This window comes from Artemia franciscana, chromosome 11 (assembly GCF_032884065.1).
Source record: "Artemia franciscana chromosome 11, ASM3288406v1, whole genome shotgun sequence".
Classification (NCBI taxonomy): domain Eukaryota; kingdom Metazoa; phylum Arthropoda; class Branchiopoda; order Anostraca; family Artemiidae; genus Artemia; species Artemia franciscana.
Window position 1 is genome coordinate 27,972,971 of NC_088873.1, and position 12,890 is coordinate 27,985,860.

Genomic DNA, 12,890 nt, shown 5'->3' on the forward strand with positions numbered 1-12,890 from the left:
CGTGAAGCAGAATTTTTGGTGTCTTCGTTTAAAAAAAAGAAAATCAAATTATCAAATGCAGAATCAAATTATCAGCCGTCTTAACGTTCTCCAAATTTGCTAGGCGACACTGAAGTGGAACGTGACAAAATACACAATTCAATTGAAAATCAGTGGTCTACGCTTCGAGAAAGGAAATAAAATATTGTAATGATGTTTGAAGAGAAATGTTTACTTTTATTTCAATTACATTGCAAAAAAAAAGTAAAGGCAAAGTTTAAAATGTGTATTGGCAATAGAATAAACAACAGGAGCTAGAAGAGTGGAAGGGGCTGCATGCACGCAAATTTTTTAACTTCACTCCTTTCAAGCGAATATTATAATTTTCGGGTGTCATTTCTCACTCGTTCAAAACGTTGGTACTTGGCAACCCTGGTTGCACCTCCCCACTTCCTTCCATCTGTTTCTATACATGGTTATTATAAAATAAATTTTTAAGCGGCAGCCTCAAAAGGCAGGATTCCTTTTTTAAAAGGAGCTAATTTTTATCATTGCTTGACCTTTTCTAATTCAGCCTTCTAACAGCGTATTACCTGGGAAAATAAAGACTGTTTGTTAATCATATTACTTAAAAAGTTAACAGTTTATCAGTTAAGTCAGGTATATTCAACTCAAAGCTGAAAACGGTGGCAAATCAAGTCGGTCACGATAATGAATGGTAAGTAAAGAGCGACACTAATTAATCGTAACCAAAACACTAAATCTGGCATCTTCAAAACAATACACATGTAAGAAATTTAGGTTTAACTCATCGACTACGATACAAATTAGCTTTTGCCTTAATGGCAAAATATAACAGTGCAGCAAATAGCAAGGGAAGTGATAATTGGACGCAATGGGATCTCATATTCAAGGGGATTTCTGTTTGTTTTCAGCTTTAAAGTCTTTCTTTAATGTCATATGAGCCTACTTTTTTTTTAATTTTCATTGAAATTAAGAAAGCAGCCACTGACTCGAAAAAAATAAAGAGTGGCTGGTGATTTTAATTCAATAAAACTTTCTCTTGTATATTATTTATTTTAAGCGCAACTAAAATAATTACTTTAGTCGATGGCCATCTGAAGACGAAGAACGAATAGATGCTAGGATAGTAATGGATTTATCCATTCCACAGGATAGATAGTTAGGGCCCTTTCAGGCCGCAAATAAAAATAGCCTACAAAAAAAAAACCAAGATTCTCCTCAGCTTTCAAAGCACAGTGAAATCCAGATATATTTATTCCCTTGATAGCCCAAAACTCCTTCTTATCTCGAACTTGAGTGGTTCGACCTTGGATCCTGCAAGTTATTCATTATCTAAAACTACTAGAATCCCCTTGAACTTCAATTCATCGAGTTTGGACACTTCTTACAAAGGAATTAAATTATTTGTACCTGTCAGAAGCCACCAGTTCATTTTCCAGGAAGTCATTTGTAGGCTCGCCAAGTTCACTGTCTCTCAGTAATGACTCTGCATCATGAAATTGCATTATATTATCCCCCTTTGGGATTGGTTGGACTAAAAGAAAAAGTATTGTTAACTCTTCAAATAGAGATGATACAGAAATGGAAATCGTACTAAGAATATAAACTCAGAATAATTGGACTTTTTTCCTTTTTTTGGTGATGTGCTTAGAACGAAATTTTTTTGTATGTTTTGTGAAAGAGTCACTCTAAATGAGTGCTATAGACACTTTAGCGGTCAATTGCATTTATTTATCGTTCTTACGTTTACTGTTAGCTTTCAGAGAATCATCAGCTACACCATCACAATCAACTGTTTTAATGCTAAAATTGCACAGAGTTGAAAATCCACACTCAAAACAAGAGATAAGAACTCATATGGCACTTGTGACGAGGCAAGAAGAGCTAAGAGCCAAGAGCTCATATGGTATGAGCTCTAACAAAATTCTAAGAATCAATAGATTGATTTAAAACGAAAATCAGAGGCTTAATGCCAGTCAGGATTTGAAATAAGAGCTCTGAGTCACGATGTCCTTCTAAATATCAAAATTCATGAAGATCTTATCACCCATTCAAAAGTTTTAAATACCTCATTTTTTCTAATTTTCCTCTCCCTTTAGCCCCCCAGATGGTCAAATCTGGGAAAAAGACTTTATCAAGTCAATTTGTGCAGCTCCCTGACACGCCTACCAAATTTCATCGTCCTAACACGTCCAAAAGCACCAAACTCGTCAAATCACTGAACCCCTCCCACCAACTCCCCCAAGGAGAGCGAATCCAGCACGATTACGTCAATTACGTATCAAGGACATTTGCTTATTCTATCCACCAAGCTTCATCCCGATTTCTCTACTCCAAGCGTCCAATCCAATCTCTACTATATATATCAAGTTTCATTAAGATACGATCACCTATTCGTAAGATAAAAATGCCCCAATTTTCACGTTTTCCAAGAATTCCGGTTTCCCCTTCCAAATCCCCCCAATGTCACAAGATCTGGTCAGAATTTAAAATTAGAGCTTTAAAGCACAAGATCCTTCTAAATATCAAATTTCATTAAGATCTGGTCACCCGTTCATAAGTTACAAATACCTCATTTTCCAAATTACCCCCCCCCCCCAACTCCACCAAAGAGAGCAGATCCTGTCCAGTTACGTCAGTCACGTATCTTAGACAGGTTTTTATTCTTCCCATCAAGTTTCATCATGAGGTATTTGTAAGTTACAAATACTTCATTTTTCCAAATTACCCCCCCCCCCACCCCAACTCCACCAAAGAGAGCAGATCCGGTCCAGTTACGTCAGTCACGTATCTTAGACAGGTTTTTATTCTTCCCATCAAGTTTCATCCTGATGTCTCTGCTTTAAGTATTTTCTAAGATTCCCCCCCCACCCCAATGACGCTGGATCCGGTTGAGATTTAAAATAAGAGATCTGAGTTATGAGGTCCTTCTAAATATGAAGTTTCATTGAAGATTTCACGTCATTTTTTTCTAATTTTTCAGAATTAACCCCCCCCCCCCCAATAAAGCGGATCCCCCAATATCACCAGATCCAGTTGGGATTTAAAATAAGAGCTTTTAGAAACGATATCCTTCTAAATATCAAATTTCATTGAATCTGATCACCCGTTCGTAAGTTAAAAATACCTCATTTTTTCTAATTTTTCAGAATTAACCGACCCCCCCCCCCCCCCCAGATGGTCAAATCGGGAAAAAAACTATTTCTAATTTAGTTAATAGCAAGTGCCATAAAAACGGGCACTTTAGAGCTACTCATTCGAGTTACATATCAATCACAATCAACTTTTCGGAAGTCATACAGCTTTTCAGTGAAATAATGACTTGGATTTAGTCAACATGAGCCAGCAATAGAGAAACAAAAGAATAAAAAAGGAAAAATGTAATAGACTGAAGTAGGTTAACAGTAATGTGAAGAGAATCAACAAAACATGAGCGTTAAGCAATTAGCAACTAAATTATGTTTCAAAAATCGGTCAGAGCCCCCTAGTATTTTCATTCATTGTACAGTAACAGGAGCAAATAGAAATGGCCCCAGGTAGAAATTAAATAAATAAAAAACTAATTTTTTTAGCTGAAAGTAAGGAGCGACATTAAAACTTAAAACGAACAGAAATTACTCCATATATGAAATGGGTTGTCCCCTCCGCAATCCCTCGCTCTTTACGCTAAAGTTTGACTCTTTGCCACAATTCTACTTTTTAAAACAATTAAAAGCTTTAGCGTAAAGACCGAGGGATTGCGGAGGGGACAACCCATTTCATATACGGAGTACTTTCTGTTCGTTTTAAGTTTTAATGTCGCTCCTTACTTTCAGCTAAAAAAATTAGTTTTTTTTTATTTAATTTCTGAACGTTTTTGAATTAATGCATGTTTGGTTTTGGCTCTCCGCACATAAATTATTGAAATGAAATTTGTATATTAATTCTTTTTTTGGCTAAATGGCTTTCTCTTAGTTTTGATCAGACGATTTTGAGAAATAAAGGGTGGAGAAGGAGGCTTAGTTGCTCTCCAATTTTTCTGTTACTTAAAAAGGCAACTAGAACTTTTAATTTTTAACGAACGTTTTTATTAGTAAAAAATAAACGCAACTTAAGAATTAACTTACGTAACAAACTTTCATAACCTTATATTTTTATTATGTATACGAGGGGGTTTGTAGCCTCGTTAATACCTCGCTCTTTGCACTAAATCGTAAGTTTTGTCCCAATTCTTTAAGAATGACCCCTGAATCAGAAAGGCCTTAGAATAAATAGTTGAAATTACTAAAATACTTTAGCATAAAGAGTAAGGTATTTATCTCCTCCTAAATACCTCGCTCTCTATGCTAAAGTATTTTTAGAGCCCCTCATATGCGTAACAATCTCTGTTCGTTTGAAGTTTCAATGCTACTTCTTCCTTTCATTTGTAAAAACGTTTTCATGTTTATTTTTCATTGTTTTCTTATAGTAATGCTAGAGAATCCTGCGCCCTTTTCATTGAATTTTTCTTCCCCCATGAAAGATTCCTCCAAGGAAAGATCCTCCAACATAGCCCCCTGTTCTCAGCCCCACCCCCAAACAAAATAAAATCCCCCTGAAAACGTCTGTACCCTTACCAATAACCATTACTATATGTAAACACTGGTCAAAGTTTGTAACTTGCAGCCCCTCCCCCAGGGATTGTGGGGGAGTAGGTCATCCCCAAAGACATAGTTATTATGGTTTTCGACTATGCTGAACAAAATGGCTATCTCAAAATTTTGATCCGTTGACTTTGGGAAAAAATGAGCGTGGGAGGGGGCCTAGATGCCCTCCAATTTTTTGGGCACTTAAAAAGGGCACTAGAACTTTTCATTTCCGTTAGAATGAGCCCTCTTGCGACATTCTAGGACCACTTGGTCGATACGATGACCCCTGGGGAAAAGAAAACAAACAAACAAACAAACAAACAAACAAACAAATAAACACGCACCCGTGATTTGTCTTCTGGCAAAAAATACAAAATTCCACATTTTTGTAGATAGGAGCTTGAAACTTCTACAGTACGGTTCTCTGATACGCTGAATCTGATGGTGTCATTTTCGTTAAGATTCTACGACTTTTAGGGGGTGTTTCCCCCTATTTCCTTAAATAAGGCAAATTTTCTCAGGCTCGTAACTTTTGATGAGTAAGACTAAACTTGATGAAACTTATATATTTAAAATCAGCATTAAAATACGATTCTTTTGATGTAGCTATTGATATCAAAATTCATTTTTTTTGAATTTTGGTTACTATTGAGCCGGGTCGCTCCTTACTACAGTTCGTTACCACGAACTGTTTGATAAGAAAAGAGTTAAAGAAAGATGGGCAAAACATTTTGAGAATGCGCTAAAGCGAGATACAGTTGCAGGAAACAATATAGAGGAAAATGAAAAAATTGTGATACCTAAGATGTGAAGGAAGATTTGTTTTGTGGGGAATAATTAGCGACAGTACTAATAGGATTAAAAAATAATAAGGCTCCAGGTGCTGATAATGTGGTAATTAAGTTTCTTATATATGGTGGCTCTGAAGTTAGGAATAAGTTACTGAAGATTAAGAATATGATTTTGAAAAATGGGAAGTACCTAACGATTTTAGGAATACCTTAATTAAACCATAAGAAAGGTAATAAGAGTGAGTGTCGTATTTATCGAGGCATTAGTCTGGTCTCTGTAGGTAGCAAATTACTTAGTAAAATGATACTTTTTAAACTGAGAGATGCTGTACACAAAGTTTTAAGAAAGGAACAGTACGGTTTTAGTAAAGGTAGAGACAGTGTCGACCAAATTTTCATTCTTAGATTAATAATTGAGAAGTGCCTTAGCTGTCAAACAAATTTGGTCCTCAGTGTTGTAGATTATGAGTAAACGTTCGATTCTGTTGATAAAAGAACTTTACCAAAGGTTTTATCCTTATATGGTGTACCAGACAAATAGATTAAAGTGATTAGTGCTATTTACGGTTAAGGTAGGAAATGAGGTTAACAGCTGGTTTTGTATTAAATCAGGAGTTAAGCAGGGTTGTATTCGATCCCCGTTTATATGGATGATTTTGATGGACTTCGCCGTAAGGAACACAGGAAAGGCAATAGGAGACCACGGAACCAAATAGGGAGAAAAAACTCTCCTGGAATTAGATTATGCTGATGATTTAAGCATCCTAGATGAAAGTGTGAGCAAAATGGATGAAACTTTAGAGATTTTGCGAGTTCAGGGTGCTAGAATAGGCTTGAAAATTAATGTTAAGAAGACACTAAAGCTAGGAATAAGTGAAGATGAAAAGGTGACGCTGGTTAACGACAAGATTGATCAGCTTCACTCACCTTGGTAGTATTATTAGCAAAGACGGTGGGAGCAATGAAGATGTTAAAAATAGAATAGCCAAGGCTCAGAGTGTTTTTTCACAGATAATTTTTTTTTAGGAAGAATGGGAAGATAAGTCTGCAAACCAAGATTAGAATGATGGAAGGTACAGTGATGACAGTTGTCAAATATGGTTCTGAAGCATGGGCGCTCCGAAAAGTGGATGAAGATTTACAAGATATTTTCCAGATAAATTGCCTACGGATTGTTTTGGGTACCCGGTTGACTGACCGTATTTCAAATAGTAAGCTATACAAAAATGTGATTGAATCCCGCTTTCTAGGGATATAATGAAAGGAAGGTTGAAATGGCAAGGGCACGTTCTGCGGATGAAAGATGACAGATTGCCAAAGACTGTCCTTTTCGGCCATCCGTCTAGGGCTAAACAGAAAGCAGGTCGTCCTCGTCTGGGGTGGGAGGATGTCATAAACATAGATTTCAAGGAAATTAGAACTTCCTGGGAGGGTTTAAAGAGGGAGGCTTTGAATACATTGGGATGGAAGAGGAACATACGTGGCTCCGTTGGCCTCAGGCGGCTTGGTACTGCGGTAAGTTTTTAGTAGTAGTAGTAGTATTTGCGAAATAAGGGACAAGCTTGTCATTCATATTGGCTCATTTTTATGACAGATTTAACTATATTTACAGTTTTGCAGCATTAGTCACTGAGAAAACCATTTCTGTTTGTCTTTTTCTTTCAACTATCGCATCAATTTTGAAGATCGAATTTTATGTGAATGGTCCCTGTGGATTTTAAAGTGTTTGGAAATGATTTCAACAGGGGAAAAAATTAAAGGGTAATTTAGCTTCAGTTACAAAAATGTATAGAAAAGAATCTAGGAGCCATACACTGTTTCCTAAATTGCGGGTGACCACTTTCTTTAATGTGCATATTCTGAATCGCTGCAGATTCCAAAGTATTTTGGAGTCATTTCTAAAGGAAAAGACATTTTTCAAGAATCATTTATAAAGTAACAAATTTCGTGTCTCAATAGGATTCTTTTTCTTCTTTAGAATAAAATTGAAATGACTCTTTTCCTTTTTTTTTGTATCAACAAGCTGCTTAAAAGGTTCGATAAATAAGCTGTTTCTTTAACCTTAAAACATAAGGATGGAAGAGCCGTTATCTTATGGAAATATTTTAAACTGGCACACAATCTTTTCTTCTTGAATGGATTATGAACATTCGTGCATGGGTACAATGAGTGTTTTTGGATGATAATATTACAAACCTAATGACGGATTCGGAAATGACGATACTGAAAACTTATTGTATTCGAAATTCGGTGCAAACTGAAGCTGTTCCAGATATTGAATGTAGTTCTCGGGATGTCTGACATCTCTAGGGTGTTATAAATAAAATTAGTGTTTAAGACGATATATTAAACAAGAGTGCATTAAGCCTATTGTTGACTCTAGGTGGAAGCAAAGGGCAAACTAAGTCTGGAAATTTCTGCGGCGGTGGTAGAGTTCTAAGAATCGAAGCTTGACCCTCTATCCATAGGTAGCATAGGAAATCCGCTAGCGCACCTCAAAGTTGTGAAGGGGTGTAAACATCACTAGGCTTCACGCCGAGCAAGGAGATGGATAACGCACTGCAGGATGACCTTGAGCAGTGGTACCACCCTTCCCCCCAGAAAATCACAGCCTAGTAAACGACACAGCATTTGCGCTGGTTTTAATTCTTCTGAGTTTGGTTGGTTTTGGTGGGCTTTCTCGGACTAAGAAACTTTTTTCTACCTAATTGATTGATCTACTATGGGTTGTCTCCACGTAATAGCATAACATTTGTGCAAATCGGAGATAAAAGACTTGAGACTGTTTGTGCAGGATTTCGACTCTTGTTGTATGAAGAGCACCACCATGTGCTGAAAACCAGGATCCAAGATGTCACAAATTCCGAGTTTCTTAAATATTGTGGTAATGAGGTTAGAAATAAGTTACTGAAGATTTTGAATATGATTTTTAAAAAAGAAAAGTAGCTAACGATTTCAGGAAAACCTAAATTAAACCCCCTGTATAAGAAAGGTGATTAGAGTGAGTGTGGTAATTATAGAGGCATTAGCCTGTTCTCTGTAAGTAGCAAATTACTTAGTATAATGATACTTTTTAGACTTAAAGATGCTGTAGACGAAGTTTTGAAAGAGGGTGGAAATTTTCAAGCTTCTAGCTTGAATGATTTAGTTTTTCATTCAACCAAAAATAACACGTCCAAAAACACAAATAGACACTTAAATTCATCGAAGAAATCAATCTTGGGTCCCAAAAAAAAACAAAAAAAAAAACAAATACAAATAAATGCCAACTGAATGGTTAATGGCAACAAAGAAACCAATCTTGGATCCCAAAAAATTAAATAAATAAAGGCAACTGAATGGCAACAAAGAAACCAATCTTGGGTCCCAACACAACAAAAAAAACGAAAAACAAATAAATAGCAACTGAATGGCAAATAAATGGCAAATGGCAACAAAGAAACCGATCTTGGGTCAAAAAAAAAATTGTAACTTCAGACTTGAAACCAAACAGATCCAAGGCAAAGCAACTTAAATTGGGAAAATAGGAAATTCAATTAAAAATATTTCTTCCAGGGCAAAAGCTAAGATGCAGAAGATCTGTAAAAAATTCCAGATTCCAATGGAAAAATAAGTGATGAAGTATTGAAAAGTCGAATTTGCCTTTTACAGACCATTATATTTGGCTAGTGCATTATATTTGTTTGATAAATTTTATTTGTTTGTTGTCATTTTTTGATGAAAATAAATCTTATTTTATCATAGAGCTGACACTTTTCGTGAGAGTGTCGGCAGCATACTTTCAAGCAAAAAAAACCAAAGCAATCAATAATATTAGGAGAATGTTTATATTCTCCTAATAATATTATACAACAATTATCTCCTAATAATATCTCCGAATAATATTAGGTCAATTGAAAATATGGCATAAGAAACATAGATACAAAAAAAGACGAAAGTACTCACTATCTTGATCTTTCAAAAGGTTATACTGCTTCATCAGTTGCCAATGAGCTAACAAAGCTTTTCCAGTCCTGCATACATGGAACACAGTCGGTTTTTCACGGATCAGGTCTTCAAAGGTTTGAACCACCGCTTTTGTTGTCTGAAAAGAAGTAATCAATTCTTTATATATTTTTTATTAATTAAAAAACCCGTTATACAGTAAACACCACAAACGAAGGAAAAGAATAACAAATAAAAAAAACTTAATATTAAATATTCACATATTGCGCTAACATAAACAATAAATAACAAAAAAAAAACAAATACATTATACAAACTAACAACTCTAAACTATAGCCGACTTAATAGTAGCGGGTACCAAGGATGCTGAACTATCTTTGCATTGTGTTTCTTATTTATCGAAGATACAGCTTCCTCAGGATCAGCTACTCCCGACCTCTGAACTATCCTAGAATTATATATCCATGGAGGGAATTGGAGCAGGTATTTAGCGAACCTGAAGAAACATGAACGAATTTTTCTTTTATCAGACTTGGTGAAAATCTCCCAAAAAGGGGCACCCTACAGAATATGGGGAAAGACAAATGAATTAAAAGGTTATCTAAGAATGTGTCGGTTGAAGCACAATTTCAAAGCAACTATGGATTCATATGCAGAGGCAATTCTACGAGAAATATGGCTTATAAGAAGCTATGGGGTGTGAGAGAGAGCTGAACCGATTGGGAGGTCAATATAGGTAGTATTTTCAACTTGCTGAACCATAGAGGGACCAAGAGCCACAAATGGGATGGAATTAATTTCACACCACTAGAAAACGAAGAGCTCCCACTTCCCAGTGTTAAACTTAAGACCAATGTTTAGGTATTCATCTTGCAGGCTTTTAAAAATTTCAAAGTTCAGTACTTGGGCTGATATCGAGGATGACATCAGCATATGACACAAGAGAAGCATTGATAACACTGGAAATGTAGGTACATGGACATTTTTCTTGGGGATCAACAACACAGTTGTTAAATAGAATGGGAGAACGCATCAAATAGACTAGACCTAAAATTTGCTGACACAAAAGTTAAAAGACCACCAGAGAATCTACCTCAAGAATTTTTTTTTTCATTTTTTCCGGTAAAGAATAATGCACTGAAGAAACACCAATGTTAAGCACACTACTACTCAAATTCAAAATTAAGTGTTCCTGCAAACAAAAAACCTAAAACTGACCACAGAGACTAGAAATTACAGACAATTAATTTTCCAATTTAGACACTTAACATCCTGAGTACCATCATTAGATAGAATCATGGCTTTGTTGACACCCTATTGAAAACTAATTTTTTCAAAGAGTATTTCACACTGAAACTATGATGTCCTTAAGTCTTACAGTTAACGCAGAACAGAGATGCGGCACACGGGGTATCTTTGTTAAACTTTTGGGTGGAGGAGCCAGAACTAGTAAGCATACAGCAGTTTGAGCAATCGGCAGCTTTATGGCCAGTCAAGTGGCAGTTGAAACATCTACGAGGCACAGAAAACAAAATCCCACACTAAGATTTTCTCATATCCAATTACGATAGACTGCTTCAGAAACATATCTTTGTCAGAGTTAGATTCAAAGTAAGTTTTGAACACTCGGGAAGAGCCACACTGGCTAACTCTGCAGCATTGAGGAATTAACCATGTCAATCCACCGTCATCTAGAGTTTGGAACATTTTTCACTACTGCTACAAACAGGGGTGTTTTTACCTTTGCCAGTATGTACGTTTTCATTTTCGAAACACTCAGCAATTCGGCCAGCCGCAATTTTTGAGCAAGCAACTAACTTCCATTCTTTCTGATTATGCCGTAGCTCAGCTATCATATTATCAATGAAAGATTTAGGATCAATTGGATTCGGAATGTCAGTCGGGCAGTTTTTCGAAACAGCTACATACGATGGACGGGGAGCAGAAGAAATTAGAACCGGATGTGAGGAAGTAGCGCAAGTGTACAGTTGGTCTATAAACCCTACCAGTTTACGCGACTTTCCATTTATTCTGCAAGTCACTGTAACAGCAACAGCGTTACCGACAGCAGTAATTTTATACGAGTCAAAAATCAAAAATTTTTGAATCTTATGTCAAGCGCACCGAATAAAGTTTCTGGCATTTATTATCGCCTCATGATCGATGAATCTGACTGCTTGCGATATATTGGTGTCCTATCTGTCAACGATCGATATATATCTGTCAACGATCAAACGCAATAATTTAAAACGGCATTTAAAATTAGGTTCGATTCGGCCATTTCACAATAGAACGCAGAGATACAGCGCTTTATGGACGTAATTGCCCTCTCCGTTGTCTTTAATAGTAGATAGCCTGCGGAAGACGCCTTATTCATACATTGCGTGCAGAGCAATCGAAATTGGAGGCAGATATAAGTAGAACCAATAGTATAAGATGGCGTTACAATACTTCTAAAATACCTCTAAGGAGAGCTAAGCTCCTACAATGTTTGGCAGCTAACGTAAACTTCAAAATAAAATCCCCAGCAAAAGTCTTCAACATGTTTCCTTTGTCCTTGCAAAAACAACTGCACAAATTAACTTGACAAATCAATTATTCATTCTAGATGGCGTGAACGTTAGATTCTCCCAGCACCCTTAACGTATTTTTTTAAATCCTTCTGAAATTAGAGACTGTACCGGGAAAAAAACTATCAAGATGAAGCTTTATAATTGGACAATAGGAAACTAATACCAATAATGCCATTACTATTGTTAGACGTTCCGATCTGAGTTAATTTTGCATTGTATTTTTGCGATTGCTTAATTAGTTAGCGCCTTATAGGTCAATTGAACCTTGTAGTTGACAAAACAGATAATTTGAATTTTGAAAGTGATCTTAGCAAGATATTCGACTGAAAAATATGGAAAATACTGAAAATATGAAAATGACGGAGGAACAAAAATTTTTTTTCTATTTCTCCTTGAACAGAGAAACAAACTTAAAAGAAAATTACCAAAACGAAATTTTACAAAGAAAGGAACATTATTAAAACTTAAGACGAGCATAAATAAGTCATATAATGATTAAAACTTAAAATGGTGCCAAATTAACGATTAATTAGTCAATCTTTTTTTATTGACAAATCAGCAAAGAAGAGAGTAAGTGATTATTACCAAAATTATAAGCTACTGCATAATATATCTTGGGACTCTTTATTTATATATAGGTCCTTCTACAGACGTAGAAATTATTATTTTTAGTTTGGGTTTATTTTTACCGTTTTTAGAACCCCACGACAATTATTACAAGAAGCCAGACTTACAATATGATCTCCCGGCCTCTGCACTCGCCAGGATGCTAAGAAGAGGGGTATAACTTGTTTAAAGAGAATCTCTATCTTTGTCAAAAAAAAAAATCTAGAAAAATCACATGCAGAGGTTTTTTTCTTTTGCGAATCAGGGAATGGGGGGGGGGGGTGCATTTCCGTAAGGAGGGGGGATATACAAGACACCATCTTTATGTCTTAAATCTATAATATATGCAAAATACATACACACAT

General features: G+C 35.9%; 1 protein-coding gene across 3 annotated transcripts in view; it reads right to left on the bottom strand.

Annotated features, from left to right (window-relative positions):
- The window catches only part of LOC136033046 (microspherule protein 1-like), a 66,235-nt gene that overhangs the window by 19,899 nt on the left and 33,446 nt on the right, over positions 1 to 12,890 (bottom strand). For all 3 annotated transcript variants that reach the window (XM_065713622.1, XM_065713621.1, XM_065713623.1), the window contains 2 exons: positions 9,347 to 9,485; positions 1,414 to 1,537 (listed from right to left, as the gene is read on the bottom strand). In XM_065713622.1, the coding sequence (XP_065569694.1) occupies positions 1,414 to 1,537; positions 9,347 to 9,485 (263 nt within the window). The remainder of the gene's footprint in view (positions 1 to 1,413; positions 1,538 to 9,346; positions 9,486 to 12,890) is intronic.